Source organism: Anopheles arabiensis, chromosome 2 (genome assembly GCF_016920715.1).
Source record: "Anopheles arabiensis isolate DONGOLA chromosome 2, AaraD3, whole genome shotgun sequence".
Lineage (NCBI taxonomy): Eukaryota > Metazoa > Arthropoda > Insecta > Diptera > Culicidae > Anopheles > Anopheles arabiensis.
The window spans coordinates 20,692,753-20,708,955 of record NC_053517.1 but is presented as its reverse complement, the minus strand read 5'-3'; the positions used below and the strand labels follow the sequence as shown (position 1 = coordinate 20,708,955).

The window sequence follows — 16,203 nt, the reverse complement described above, 5'->3', positions numbered from 1 at the left end:
ATATTCAATATCGTTTTTCTATCGTTGGCAAATCCGTGCAGCGCACGCTCGTCGTCTACACGCTCTGCATTTACGATTCAATTTCTTCGTAGCGCCCGGAAGGGAACGAGTCGATCCCCGGTGAGATGCGCCTTGAGTAAATAAAGCAAAGATGACGGGCCCGGTCCCGCCGCCCCCCGATACCCGGGGAAACCGTACCGAAGCAAAGGATGTACATTTTGCATTGTATCCACTGTCTGTACTGGCTGCAACCGGACGGTACTGGACGCGACCGGGACCGGCAACACACAACGACTCGTTCGGCTGGGCTGTACGGCTGTATCGTGACGCGCAGGGAAGAGAGTAATGGATACGCTAGCCTAGCTGCAGCAAAAATTGCATTGCACAGTGCAATCGTCATCAAAAGCAGCTCACCCAGACATCGGGCAACAGCAATGGGCAGAAACCATTCCGGCGAGTACGTGCGACTGGCGGTACGAACCGTAGCGAGTCGGCATTCGACAACTATGATACACGTTCCGTTTACAATCAGATTCCTACCATTTCTCATACTCTGCCGTACCCAAGGTACTCGCTCGTTACTCTGTGACGACGGGCCACCGCCATGGCTCCTCGCTGTATTGTTCTGCGGAAGATGCCAAGTGCACTGCTCGTACGCTCAGGTCAGCTGCCTGTTTCGCACACCATCATTTATGTCAATTTGCTGAACGTTCATACCTGGTGATTTTTGTACCGTCGTCGCATGTGGATGAACTCCGACCGGGCTCATCCTTACGTAGTGTAAGGTTGGTGATGAATTGTACGGACTCGGACGGACGACTTGCTGAAGAAACCATAAATAACTGACTGCTTTCGGCTGAACTCTGTTATAGTCAGTGAGCAGTTTCAGTTTGATCTGTGTTACTGTTGAAAAATCGACGCTATGAGTTTTGTTGTGCAATGAATTTGCGGAATGATGTGCAGGAAAAAGATGTACGAATTTAGTTAAATATTAAATGCACCGTAGAACGTTATGAGAAAAAGGTTTAATTTATGCTTTATTTGTATCACATTTATTTTAAGTACTATATTATTTTCGTATTGCTGATCGCAGAGCTCCTAAATGTATGCAATTTGTAAAACAAACCGAGCAATAAAGCAGCGCAATACTTATTTACACAATTTTCACAAAAATATTTGTCTAAAACTTCAAAAAACAAAAGCTACCTTCGCTTTTTCATTATTCCCTACCAAATTTTGTATCTCTTTGTGGTACCAGAAATCTACTCTAAACGATGTTGCACTGCGGCACAAAATCCAGTCCATAAACTCCACATCAACCGTGCCAAAATGACACAAAAAAAACATACAAAAAACATCCACAAAACACACGCCACGTTTATATTACCTCACAGCTGGCTTGCTGCTAGCAAATGGCTACATTTGGCGCCAGCCACCACCATGGCAACCGCAGCAGCACAGATTTATAGACCGGTTCCGCCACCCGCGCAGCCCGGCAATCGATTGACATCGGCCGATACCGAACGACCGGCCTTAGTTTGGTCGAATAAATAATGCGATGATTGCTTCCGTTGAAAATCTGCTGAAATAATTGGTCCACGCTGAATTATTGAGTCTGGCAAGGGTGAATTTTACCAATTCATAAGCACTGGCCGTGGAGCGAGCTGCCTCAACCTCCCGCCCAAAGTCAGGGCGAACCAGCACACCGCGAAAGCTCGATCTAATCGATGCTTCCGAGCGTATCCTGTTTTAGCGTGTTCACCCACACATATGTTCTGTACAGTGAAATGGGAAGCAAACGAAGAAGAACAACAAAAAAACAAACCGATTGGAATCATCACAGCCACAGGAATGGAGACGCACCGAAAACGCTACGGTCGATGAAGCCGCTGGCACACGCTGCGCTTTGCAAATGACGATACAAAATTTATGCTTTGAGCGTAGGTTGGAATTTTCTTGCACTGTCAGTCAGTGCTGCTGCTGCCAGTTGAGTGCGCGAATTTTGTGCGCGTCTGTGGCTCGTCTGGAAAGCAGTCACTCTTCTATCGAAACCATCCCGTTCCGGGCGTCGAGTGAAGAGTGCACTTTCTAATAACAGCGAATCGATTGGCTGCAATCCATCTGGATCCAACGGGTGCCACAAGCCAACGCAGAAAGCATTCGAATGACATCAAACGAAGCCCGGTTTTCCCTATGCAACGCTGTTCTCCGCATCAACGACGACCACACACACACACCCAAGCGAGAGGCGAATGCTAAAAAGCCTCGTAAAAAAATAAAACAACAACATCAACACACACCCAAGCCGGTGTAAGCGAAACGGCATCGATCAACCGGATATACCGAGCGCGTTACGTTTGGTTTGGTTTTCTGTTTGTTTTTTTCCCTGCTTCTGATGTTTTCCCACAGTGCCAGTGCAGTGCTAGTGGCGGTTCTGTGTGTGTGTGTGTATGTTTGATTGTTTGTGCAGCGTACAAGGAACTGCGATTTGCAACATTTGTAACAGTTGCAACATTGCTGCACAATTGCTCTGTTTGGAAGGTTTCGAAACCATACTTTTCTCGGTAGAGTTGGTGAAGCACTGGAAATGCATCTGGCTGTGTATTACACGGCCATTGATAATCGAAGTATAGCTTAAAAATTAAGCAAATGTTCGTTGCAGAAATTACTATGTTACTATTACAACGCTCAATTTTCAGATGACTTGTCGCGTACATTTCAACCTCATTCGTGGATTCAGGAAAAATAACGATGGAATTTCCCACCTAAAGACAAAAGTATGTGTGTATGTGTGTGTGTGTGTGTGTGTGTGTGTGTGTGTGTGTGTGTGTGTGTGTGTGTGTTGATATCATATAACCGCTAAACGATCACTGCTCTCTGGTAGTTGGAGCTCAACAGGGCTCCCCCAAAGCAACGTGCTTCAAATTCCATATTCCGTGAATCAGATTTAACGCAAAGCGTTTCCAGCCTCGCCCCCTGGTCAGTGCGCGGAACAAGCAGTTTTTGATTTCTGCTGATCTGGTACAATTTCGACGGTGGAAGAGACAATTCGCTGCCCCATTTTTTGCTTGCCTGGCTGTCACTGGGCCTGCGAATTCGGGGAATTCCACCCCTAGAACGATAGTGGACGGAAGAGAGAGACAGTTCCCTTCAAATTCTGACACCTTGCGGCAAATCAGCGCGAATGGTGCACGGATAAAAATATGAATCACTCAGCATTTACCAGACCAGACCGGGCGAAAAATTGAGCAACGAAAATCGAGCTGTTGTCCAGCAGACTGAAAAAAGCACAGTCACTCAATCGTATAAAATCGTCGCTTTCACGTTTGCGATTACATTTTGCGTTTATTTATTTTACCAATTCTATCGCTCCAATGCAGCACAATCACGTGGAATTGTTTTGCCGCGGTAAAGGGAATTCCCGGTGGCAGTGCAATACAAAAAACCACACAGTAGATTTTTTTCCCCTATATTTACGCTTGTTTGTAATCAACGTGTAGCAGGAGGAACGAGCATGCAAATAAACGGCCGTGAGATTGATAGGTGTATACAGTTTTGCAGCTGGTGCAGCCTCCTACTGTGGCCATGTTTGATCTGCGTAGAGTGATTGGTACGGGCAAACATACCATTTGTTTCGAATTTAGAATGAACAAGCGGGGCGTGAGATTGACGCTGGTTGATTGTCTGTTGGTTGCGTTCGCTGTTTGAGCTTCTTACCCACAATGCCAACCGGCCACCGCCGGTCTTACGTCCTATCACGTACGGGTAAATATCAATGAACGTACGGGCGTAATGTCGTATCCCATAATCCTAGCCACACATGTACACGCCACATGTAACCAGTCAACGCCAAAAGCCCACACAGCTCACAGCTGCTGAGCTCTATCATCATAAACACGGCTCAAACGATCCTGAAACGACTTCAGCGAGCGAAGATGCCGCCACGGCAGAAAAAGCCAGCCGTAATCTTTAAATTAAATAAATTAGGGTTCATCCAGCAAAGCCACCAGCAGTGCCATTGCTAGCTAGTGGATTGACACAACGTACTGACAGCCCGTACTTGGGCTCTGCTCTGCCCTGAAAGCCGAGGTTGGCGAATGACAGTAGCGTAGGAGCGTTGAAGGGGCGAAAATAAAAACACTCTAAAGGTGCCTTCCCCGCACTGTTTTGCGTGCTCCAGAATATGTGTGCTCGTTTTACGGTAGCAAATGTACTTCGTAGCTCACATCATCGCAATTTGGTGTGGAGTGTGCGCGAGGTTGGGTGATGATGCTTGGGCTTTATGCTTACGGCGTGTCGCGCCGAATATTTGCGCGTTGAAGGTACGTGTATACGCTGCGTTACGTGTTTTCAAATGACTCGCCGAAGTCGTGTACCGTTTGCTCATTCGTGGTTAGCCGTGTATGCTTTAAGTGGCCGGGCCAGAACGTTACCTCGTACGAATCAACCGTTCAGTAAGTAAACAACGACTACGTACGACTGTGCATCTAAGAGGTGAAGAAAATCCCTTCAAAAATCAGAACGCTGATCATTCCATCGAGTGTCTCATTTGTACCTGGTTGTCCTGTGACCGCCTGGCATCTGGCACGGATGTGGGTCGGCGAGCTTGCTCTTCACAATTGTCTCTTCGCGTTGGTGAGACTTTGTTGCCATCGCAAGTGTTATGCCACTTGAAAAATTCCAACAGCCAACTGCAGCTGTCGGCAGGGAACGTATCACTTGACGCCATCGTCGCACTTTCACCACTTGAGGTCTCGGAAACTCTACCATACCTTGCTCGTCTTCTTTTTTACATTTTGAATTGCAGGGAACAGTGCAACGGTCTCTCCCACTGACCCTCTTTCTTTTTATTTCAATCTTGCTCAGCAGCTTCCGTAGCGAACCGGAACAAACAGGGTTACTTCAGAGAAACCCTCTTTGATGTGGGTGAAAAACAAGGTGTCATCTTCTTTTTGCGCTCGTTCTCTCTCATACTCTCCGCCTGACTCGCTATTTCTATGTAGAGTATACCAAGCGTCTGTCATTTCCAGTGCGCAGGGTGATGAATAGTATGAACAAGGACTCATCAGTAAAGGTCCAGCCAGACGGTAAGATTCTCAACTCACCTACAGCATTCAAGTGCTTCCACAGCTTCCGTAATTAAAGGACAGTTGTTAGACAGTTGGCGATGAAATGGAACACCAAACCTCAAAGAATTAATGCGCACACAAGTTCAAAATCCTCCCTTCGGTCCTCTATACTCCTCCACTACCCGCCCACCAACAGCCAGAGGCATCGACTATGACCGCGCTCTTCTTTATCGAATTCCATTAATCAAACATTAAGCAGCAAGCAGCAGGGCAGAAATTGGCTGGGTCGTCCCCGGCACGCTGAACTTTGGTGGCCAATTTTCTAAGCGTCGCCGTGCCCAACTAATCCAAGCCTTCGGCAGAGCCGTGCTGTAATTGACTTTAAAAAATGAGCTAGCTGCCAACTCTGCCCATTCCTATCGAAAGCATGTTCGGTGCAAACCGCAAGCACCGAAAATCCAAAGCGAACACACAATCGTTTAATCTGTCCTGCCGCCCTACCGATGGGAGGGGTACCAGTGCTTTCGGAACTTTTCGGGCCCCATAATTCATAACTATATTAATTTGGTCCACGTTTGCTACACTTTTGAGACATCGGAGAGAACGGGGCGTTGGCTGGCGGGAAGGATCCAAACGGGGTCGTGTGAGAGCCACTTCACGCTAAAGTCTGGCCCGTAAAATGGAAGTCAAACACACCCTCTTCGGGCATCGAATATCCACAGACACACACACACACACACACACACACAGCCGGCCACAATCGCACACGCTCGGTCGGTCACGCTTCAGCCTGCCAATTGTTCTTCTGCTTGCGTAATCATTTTTGGTCCTTCTTTGGCCGCTCCCAATCCCTTCCACCACCGGGGCCAATGTCGGCAACGGAACCGCGAGCTCGGATTGTGCCAAAGGACTTGTGTCGATTACGCTACGACACGGAGCACAACCGCACACATACACACTCGCAAAAATTTGGGCCAGTGAGCAATTCAAACATAGCTCGATGATTACGTTTGCTCGGTTTTCGTCTCTTTCTGATCCAAATTACGGATTGAGAGCACAATGTATATAAAAAAAAAAACCTCGTAGACCATTGATTGCCTCTGTTCTACGAGGCAGGCACATTCGACCAAAATGTGACAGTATGTGTGTGTCTGTGGGTGAATGTAATTTAGGTGCGTTGTCAACTGTCACGAGCACAACGCTGCAGGGTGGAAAAAGGATTCCTGTTTGCTCCTTAAAATCAACTTCAACCTCCAACCAGGCCGAGGCTGGGGGCGAGTTGGTTGGGAAGTTTCAAGATTTATTGAATTACTTTTCATTCCACTCATCGATGGAAGGAAACTTTCCATCCCGAGTGGCCCTTTACATCACCGCATCGTTGCTGTCCGTGGATGAAATGAATTCTGGCATTCTTCAAGTTCTGCTGAAAATCTTTCAATGTCTCACAAATATTTATAGCGCGCTAAAGCACTCGCTGACAACTCTCTTTATGGAGGTATACTCACGCCAAAACCCGAAAACAGCCAATAAGAAAATAAGACACAGTGAACCAAAAAAAAGGTTCAACATAACGCGGGCTAAAGGAAAGCGACCCGATTGAGCATAAAATATTCACCACCGTTTGTGCCCGGCTGCCGGCCGAGCGCGATGGTCCAGGATTTGGGCTTTCGGATCGGTGTATCCGGTTGAGTATGAAAATAAACACGCTCAAACACGCATTGCCGTCGTGGGCCGCCCGGTGAGGGGGAGATTGTGATGATATCTTTCACATTGACGCCTTCTTGTTTGGCCAAAGGTGTGAATCTGTTTGAGGATGGGTATGTGGTTTGGAAATGTGATTAAGGTTGTATTTGTTTCTTATCTTATGTTTTCATTATAGTGTTTGTCGATTTACTTTGGTCGAGGCTTTAGGTCATTACTAACCGGATGATATCCTTCAACGTGGCTGTATATTGATAAAAGCTCTCTTGTCAATTTGAAGTGAACCACCTGAAAATAATTCTAGATTTAGTTTCAATAATAAAAAAGTCAATAATAATATTTTTAACAAATAAATAAAAGTACTCAGTGGTACTATCAACAGGCTAAAAAAATGAAAATGTCTCCAGGATAGCCTACCTTTAGGCGCCCACAGCGATTTACATTAAATTTCACTACACTGCTTAGCGGCAACTATTTTTAAACTTGAATTTTTCAACGGAACCGCCTGAAAAAAGCAATCAACCAAAATCAATTACTGCTCTTCCGGAATTGCTATTGCCCTTTTCCGCAATATGCCATCAAAGGTTCATTGTGCACGAAATTAGAATCACTGAACGTAATTGCCAAACAGGAACAGCAGTCACACCTTAGCGCACAAACGACCCGCCATTATGTTTACGCCGAAGCCTACTCTAATGGACGCCTGATGTTCTATTTATGTACAACGCCACCTTCCAGGCCCCAGCTGGGCAACTGCGTCACTGCGCCCCCTCCTTATCCTTCCCAACTTTGCAGCAAATCGATCAAATATTGGCACAGTGATATAATCCACCGCTTTCTTCGGAGGCCTGAGGTAAGGTAAGCCGAACACACTCCAAACATCGAGCAGCGGACCAGCAACAGGGCAAGCGATTAAGCCGAATTGCCTTTTCTGTGTGGGTGTGTCAGTAAGAGTGGGAGTGTTTCGGCTTCTTCCGTCCCCTCCACCTCTCTCTCTCTCTCTCTCTCTCGCATTCCAAGGCTAAACGGATGTTTGCGCATGGCGTACGAGAGCGATATTATTCAACAGTTTCTCAAAATCAACAGCCCTGTGCCATTATAAACTTGATTGAATTTTAACGATATCGACAACGGAGACGACCCTTGGTTGATCCGTCCGCCTGCTGCTTCTTCCTCTTAGCTGGAGAAAAGATAACAGCAACAAAAAAAAGCAAGCCAACCACCTCCTCATTTTGACTCTTCACAAACACTCCAGGAAAGCGCTGCGCCCGTGCCTATCTTCCAGCTCCCATCGGCTGTCCCTGCCAAACCAGTACGGAAACTTCATTTCCAAACCTATTCAGGTGATTTTCGAACGCTACAAAAGCAAGCCAAAAGCTTGTGCGAATGTTTCATGTGCTTCGTGCGGACCGTGCTGGAGCTGTTTGCTGCGGTTGTGTCACCGGTGTAAAGAAAGATGACTGTCGCGTATTATTTATTTCAGGCACCATTTCACTTCCCGCTCAATAGAAACCATCGAATGGGCCACGGTGGGAGACTAACAAAACTTATTTTTAATAGGACGCAAAACCAACCATCTGACTGGCGAATGAAAAACGCGAACGCCAAGCATCTCTAGCCCGGCAGTCGGGTGAGATAATGATGAAAATAGCAAATCCGCCTAGCCGCTGGGGTTGAAATTGAATGGTTTTTCGGGCGGCCCGAACTTCCTGCTTTGTTCTGCCTGTTCTCGGTTGCTTTGCGGAAAGGACGATTGTGAAAATGACAAAATCGTTCAGTGAAAATTATCAACAAACCATTCATTTTGGCAAAAGCGGACCCTCGAGAGAGAGGCGGGTCGAGCAAAATCACCTGTAGTCGCCGCGAAGCTGGCGAGGGTTGCCAACTGCCAACCACCTGTTTCTTGTGTCTCTCTCTCTCCTTCTGTGCTTCTGACCATTTTTGCCTTCGATTGGCACAGTTTCAACGAATGATTTTCATTGGCATAAAGCGACACCACCACCACGTTTTCCCTCTCATCATCTCCGCTGCCCGTCACTCCCATTCGATGTCATCGCTATTCGCCCTCGTTTGCGACAAGCAGCCGGGTTTCAATTGTGATGATTTATTTCCTATTTCATCGCTTTGCCGAACGGAACCCGGTGAAAGCACGTTTTTGTGTGGAGTGTGTTTTGGCCACGGAATCGAATGCACGGCAAACGGGGTAAAGCTAACGAGAAGGATCTAAGGACGAGAGAGAGAGACAGAGAGAGAAAATACCCCGTCGGTACGGGAATCGCGTTCGGTTACGTCAGTTGCAAGCGCGCACGGGTTTTATTTTTCTTGCTCTATTTTCCCCCAAACACTCGACAAATCATTACTGTAATGAGCTCGCCCGCCCGACTGTACCGTGATCGATTTCGGAGCAATCAGTGTGCCAGATGGTTTTCTTCTATTTTATGGGTGGGACAGGTTGGGGGTGCCTGTTTTCGGAGAATTGAAACTGATTTTATTTTGAACCGTTTGTTTTCAGTAGCAATCCTTGTTGAGGAAGCGTTCATTTGAATGTTTGTTAAACAAAAAATTGTTTTATTTTTCTGAAACATCACCAAATCGCTCAACAGAAATTAAAAGGAATTTTCCCTCTTAGAAACACATCCCACATAAAAACACTCAACCCAGCCAAAGGATACTCGTAAGTACGTGTTGGTCTTACCATGGATCGCGCTCTAATTCACTCAGTTCGAGTCATGCCACCTTTATTTTTATTCTACTTCCACCAAAACAGGACCAATTGACTTTTGCTCCCCAACCGATGCGATAGAACGACGAAAGTCGAAACTCATTTCGCGGAATTCTTTTCCAATCAACAAACGCGACGACACTACCTGGATCGTGTGCCTTTACCAGCACAGAAAATGGCACTGGAACGTCGACTACCGCCACGGGTGTGACAATTAATCAATTGCTTGGATTGTTTTTAATTTGAAAATCGATATTCAATTTCCCTGTTTGAAGTGTTTTTCCTGCGACCAGACGGTGCCACTCAAACCCCAGGCAATGTCTTTCCCAGCCTAGATCGTGGATCAAGTTCACCATTCGTCGCACGCAAACGAATGAATGCCATCTTCGTGGGAAGCAGGATGGCAAGCATAATGGAAGAGGGAGAGAGTAAAACAAGTAATTAAAATTTCCTTTTCCCCCCTCCAGTCGTTCACCTTGCTCGGTCTCGTATTCAATAATGACCGTTACCGTTGCGCGCTGCTGGGTGCGGGGCGCTGACAAAGCAATAAACGCGTAAAAGGTGATGGTGGTAAAAACATACACTCAAATCGACAAACAAATGAAGCCTTGGTGGCGTGCTGGCTGTTCAAGTGCTGCGGCGCATCAGATCACCTTCTTTGATGGCCAACGGAATGCTCAAATTACGATCTACCCCCGCCCAAAAAAGCGATTCGCAGAAGAGGAAACCCGACTCGAAGGATCTCGGGCGTCCTCGTAAATAAAGATTAATTGCATGCCGGCCGAAAAGGGACATTATTAATCGCGCGAGACGGGCAGAAATGTCAATTTGCTCTGTCTGCCGATCGTTGGACGGGTGCTTTATTAACTGCTTGGGGCGCGCCTGGCTCTTCCGAAGCTAATTGTTTCTCGTTATGATGCAAATTGGAATTGGAAAGCAGCAGATGCTGCACAGCGAGCGGGTAGAATGTTTGTAGCATTAGCATAATGTGTATAAGGTCGATAAGGTCGAACATACTGCAGGTTGTGCAACAGGTTACGTTTTGTATTGTAAATGTGTCGAGCTTTATTTCAGTGTAAAAGTTTTTAAAAACTATTTTTGCTTTTTTCATAGAAATAGTGGAATGTTTTTACAATTAAATGAAAGTGCAAAACAACAATTAAACTATCAATGTGACACTAATCGTATTTTTCCCCGATTGTCATAAAACATTCATTTGTACCGAATTATATCCGCAAATAAGACTCTCGAGCGTCCCTTAAATGGTGCACACCATCAATACACTAAAGCATCAATAAAACCCTCACCGACAAGCGGAAGTGAAATTTTATGAACCTCATTGTGCCAAACATAAACTCTTCATCCACCAACCCGCCCAGGCCAGCCAGGAGGCCACACAGGTGCAAGTGGAATGGTGAGATTCGCTTCCAGCCTACAGTGAACCAAACTCTCGTCACGGTACATTTAACCCTGTACCTGTACCGTACGTTCGCTGCCCAATGAACTCTCAAACATGCCTGAAGCGTTTCTCCTCCCCCCAAGACACCACTCCACCCCTTGCTCTGGGTGCCTAGGTCCAGCTAGGCGCTATTGAGTGCAGAACTCAAAGTGAAGTGTTGCTGCCGTTAAGAGAGTCCGATGGATGCCGATGCTGCCTGGGCTGGGAGAAGCTAACGAGGGTGAAGATAAAGTATCGCCGTTCAATCTTTACCACCACGGCCACTTCACCACTTCATCGGCAGACAGCTCGGTATCGTACATGTGCGCCGGGACACACCTGCTGCAAGTAGTTCGGCCAAACCCGGCATCCAAAAAACCAACCCCATAGTACGGCCTTTTATCCACCCTGGGCGGGCGGGCGTGATCGTGATTGTTTTTGCTCTAATTCTTGCTCCCTTTTAGCGGGAGCTGGGGGTTTGTGCTAACAGGGGCCCTCACCTGTTTACGGTTCGAGCGTGCCGCGTAACGAGCCCATCGGACCGACCGGTGCGTCGTCTGGCGAAGAGAAATGAACCATCATTTGGCGTGTAATGAGTCAGATTTGTTGATGCTATTTATTCGCCCGATAGTTCATTGATTGGTCGTGTACGATAATGGTCGTACATTGAAGCATCCCGCAAATCGGCCAACGTCTGGCAGCACAGTTGATGGATCGTTTCGCTGGATGGATGCTGTTGGCCGTTGTTCCGTCGGGCTTACATCGTTGAGGTGCTCCATCCCAATGGAGCTAGACAAACCGACTGCAACCGATTACGAAACTGGATGGAGTTGGTTTGGAAATTATGCAAAACAACGCAACGCTAATTACGCCACAGCTTAATTGGGGCGTATTAAAAATACCCCCCGCGCTTTTGCTAAACTTCTTCATTGTACCGGTTTTCAATCGAGAACAATAATTTCTAGCGCGCTTGCTAGGGGTAGAATCAGACGGTGATTACCATTTCAATCACTGTAATTATTTACTGGCCGCAAACAGCGTGACGGATCCGATAGCATTACATTAGTAAATTGTTCGAATAACATAATAGCATGTCGGTTTTTTGTTACCTGCGCGTGAGTGATTGATTGCTACACACGACGAGGGATAATGATTGCGAACCAATAACATATTAAACTGGCACGAAACTGGCTGCCACAGGAACGGACGCTTTAAGAGAATTCACTCCGCTATCGGGCAAAAGCTTAACTAAACGGCTGTTGCCATACCGCTCAACCCAAACTCCCGAGCTGGATCCGCATCTCGTGTGGGAAACAAAAGTCTAAAGTTTCAAGCTGCTCGTACGTGGCACGGCAGTACTCCTTTTTCCCACGACCGAAACGCTCCTCCCCTCACATCGTGAAGCGTATTATGTTTCATCACTTATAAAGCTATTACCGTACCGTACCGTACAACCCGAAGAAAAGTCGAATCTAGTTAATGGAGCTCCGATGGCACATAGGGTAAACACACACACACACATACGGTGGTCACAGACTGGCAAGATCCCATACATATGTTACCGGTTCTACTTCTACTCCATCGAACCTTCATCTCTACTTGCTTTGACGCACACACACACACACACACACTCTAGCAGGGGAGAATGTACGCGACCTCGACCACTAACAGAGGATGGGATGCTCTGTTCCGAAACACTCCGGATCTAGTCACGTCACTGCAGAAAGGCGAGCTCACTTCATTCCAGCGCACGCAAGAAGAATGATTACTTCACTCAGTCGATCTTCAAACAGCAGGGACTTGGTGTTTCGTGCTCAATCATGTCGAGCTCAAATTTCAAAGCCCTCGAGCCTCGGAGCCATGCCCTAGTGCTGCACTCGCAAAGGGTAATTTGTGACGACAGAGACGCTCCCATCGTATGCTGACTCCGGTGCATCAGATTACCCTAGGCCTGGTTTAGATGCTCAAAATACACGTGCACAGATAAATCGTTTCAACGGCAAGCAGAACTGCAGGTGCTGTTGCTTTCTTGCTCGCAATCGAAATCTTTAACTCGCTTTTCTAGCGAGTTTTTTCTTTCTTTTCATTTGCATTTCACAAACGCAACAAAATGGGACAAATTTTCGTTCGTGCAAATGTTCAAACACGTTGATTTGCTTTACGTGACGGTGAAGGACCGATTTTGCATCCCCTATATTCCCCCAGACTTTAGCAGCAGCCTACCAAAACTTTCCTTTTACCTCAGCTTAAACGAAGCCACCGCACCCGATGATGTGATTTTGTGCCGCATAATATTCCTGCCGAAGGGATTTCCTGCTTTGCTTTTGGAAAAGAAGCAAAGGGAGGGTGCAAATAAAATGTTTTTCCCACGCTATCATGCCCACAAAACTTTGGGCCGAGAAAGGAGTGCACAGAAAAAGGATCACATTTCATTTTGAAACGATCGGCAAAACGATCGAAATAAAGAATAACAGAATGCCTACTGGTAGCAGGTACCTTTGTACTGTCTCCCTTGCAGTCCTTTTTGGGCGATAAAAATGTTAACATTTTTCATCTTCAGCAGGCGCAAGAATGCGAGCTACCCAGTCTGGTACTGGTGATAAGATAGAATATAAAAAAAAATTGCTCACCAAATCTATTTTGCTTGAATAATCCTCTCCGGCAGCCGAACACATCGGAATGTGAATTTCCGGTGATAAACACTCGCCACTGGGCACTGGGAACCGGTATCCCAACAACAACAATAATAAAAAAGAACGAAAGTGCTAAAGCAACCGGAGCAATGGCATCCCAAACGATGACGACGACGAGGACGACGATGAGGAAATAGATAAATGTTTTCTGTTTCTATTCCACTCCAGGCAGATTTCGTCCTTCCTCGAGCCTCCGAAGTGACCGATTGATGAAAACCCTTTCTACCGTCGAACGGCCGGTCCTTTTCCGGGCCTTGATGCGCATTCGTCTATCTCATTTCCCGAGACCGATGCCTTAGGGCTACCGTAAAAAAGGTAGCCAACCACCAGCTCATTCATGCCCGCTTCTGCCCACACCCACTCGGTCTAGTCAAACGTGGCTGGAAGTTGCTTCGAAGCTATATCGCTAGCAAATTATCTGAGGATTATGCGTCACCTCGAAAAGGGGACGGTTGCACCCAGCGTGGTACGTTTCACTTGCGCTGCTACAGTCTCGCTCGTGCAGTGGCAGACCTGGGCTCCTTCCACACGCCACTAGTGCTCGGGCAATCGTACTACGACGAACCGGCACATCGGATGAAAAAAACCGGCTAATGGAATCGGGATGAAACCCATCCCCAACGTGTCGCCGGCCTGCCTTCGTCACGGTGATTTCTTCAGCCTATGGTGCAAATCTGATCCGAAAGGGATGCGTTCGATCTGCTCCATCACTGGGCACGTCTTCCCATTGCTCTACTTTGCCAAGACTAACGTTGGATAGATATTTCTACGAATTTGAATTGACCGCCGGGGCCGATGCTGGTGCAGGCAAACGATATGGCAAAGATATTGCAGAAGCGACCAGACGTATGCTCCCTTGTCAAATAAAAGGTGCAAACAGGGTGCTGGGAAAGCTTTCAAACAGTCAGTCCTAGCTCAAGATTTTAGCCACCAGTCGGCATTATTGAGTGTTAAGATGTGAATAGTTTGCGAAAGCAGTCAGATTTGAATCATTGCCGGAGGGACATTAACAAGGGATCAAATCTGATTCAAAGGGATGCTTGTGTCTATAGGTGCTCTACAGGAACCATATCGAAATTCTTTGTCAATTGCCATAATATTAAAATGAGTATTTACCTGCATTGTATTGCATATCTTCAGGCGCTTTGTGTTAATTTCCATTCCAACTATGAATTCGCGTACAATGTTTTTATGCAATCAGCATCATATTCAGCCCGAGCGTATGCTATTCTTCTTACAAAAGCAGTCATTTTTCATTACATTGCTGTTCCCTTTGCATTTTTCCTTTTTGACTAACGGAAATTTTTCTGTTTCTTTTCAGACTTTGCACGAACTGCTTCATCATTTATGGTTTGAAAGTAAGGTAAGTTTTGTTTTTACGACTCTATTTTCTACTTTTACCCAGCTGTTTTTTGCCACCTGCCATCTGCAAAAACTATTGTGCCGTACGGCCAGAAGCCCATTAAAACACCGGACAAACAAGTCATGTCCTGCACTTTACTCGCCCGGCCATCGTAATGACATATTCAAAGATGAATACAGCGCACCGCACACCCGTGTAATGAGACATTTCGTCCGGCGTTGATAAGAAAAAGCCATTAAGATGGTTTAAAAAGAAATTCGGTTTCATTAAAAGTGACACCAGCAGAAATGAATGCGAAACAGGATGGGGCCACGTCAGCAGCAGCGGCGACAGCATCCAACAGCAACCTCGGGTATCAGGTGTACTGTAAAGGAGCGCAAAATAAAACGGCGCTTCCAGTTGCCGCCCGCCTTCCACCGGGCCATGAGAAAGCCCAAAAAACTATGGCTATGGCGCTGTGGGTAGAAATATGAAAACCACCTTTCAGTCCCGTAGGTTTTATTCTGCACTGTGCGGTACGCGAAAGACGATCGTAAAATGAAACGCGACCCAAAAGACTGATGGGTCCAGCGTCGAGCGCTGGCCCGGCTAAATTTGTTGAAACACTTACCGTTGCCTGTTCCGTCAGTAACCGGGAAGCTGTCACTCGGTTGCGAGAGGGACTTATTTAAGATGTGCCCTTCTCTGGTTTTATTGCACCATGCCGACTCCCACGGGGATGGGTGAGTGGTTGTAATTTGACCCAACCGGTACCAGCCGCTTCCATCATTCGAAGGACGGGTTGTTTCTCACTGGGCAAAGCGGTGTGAGTGAGCATAAAACACGGGGCCACTTCACTTATAATTTAATGACCGAAATTATAAACCAAGATTTGTTGTCTCAAATTAGTTGCAATGTCTGTGCAGTTTGTGATACACTCGGTACATGCTTCATACTTGCCTATATTAGAGAAGGTCTCCCCTCCTGCACGATGATAACAAACATTTTTGAACTCATTCGAAGAAAGTACATTCAAACAAACATAACTCAATTAAACCGGCGAGCCGGCATTTAAATTAAACCGAAGCGCAGTCTCTCCCACTTGAAAAAACACTTTAAGAGCCAGCTTCTAACACCGGTCCCCTTCGCCCTAGAGACCGGGGCTGCACGACGTCGACCTTACCGACCGCCAATACATCATCTCGGCACACCGTCCTGGTTGCGCGATACTCGGTCAC

The 16,203-nt window shown here is 46.7% G+C and overlaps 1 protein-coding gene across 1 annotated transcript in view; it reads left to right on the top strand.

Moving 5' to 3' along the window:
* LOC120897352 overlaps positions 1-16,203 on the top strand; it is a 70,229-nt gene that overhangs the window by 31,207 nt on the left and 22,819 nt on the right. Inside the window, exon 3 of the mRNA XM_040302188.1 lies at positions 14,945-14,986. Within this exon, the coding sequence (XP_040158122.1) occupies positions 14,945-14,986 (42 nt within the window). The remainder of the gene's footprint in view (positions 1-14,944; positions 14,987-16,203) is intronic.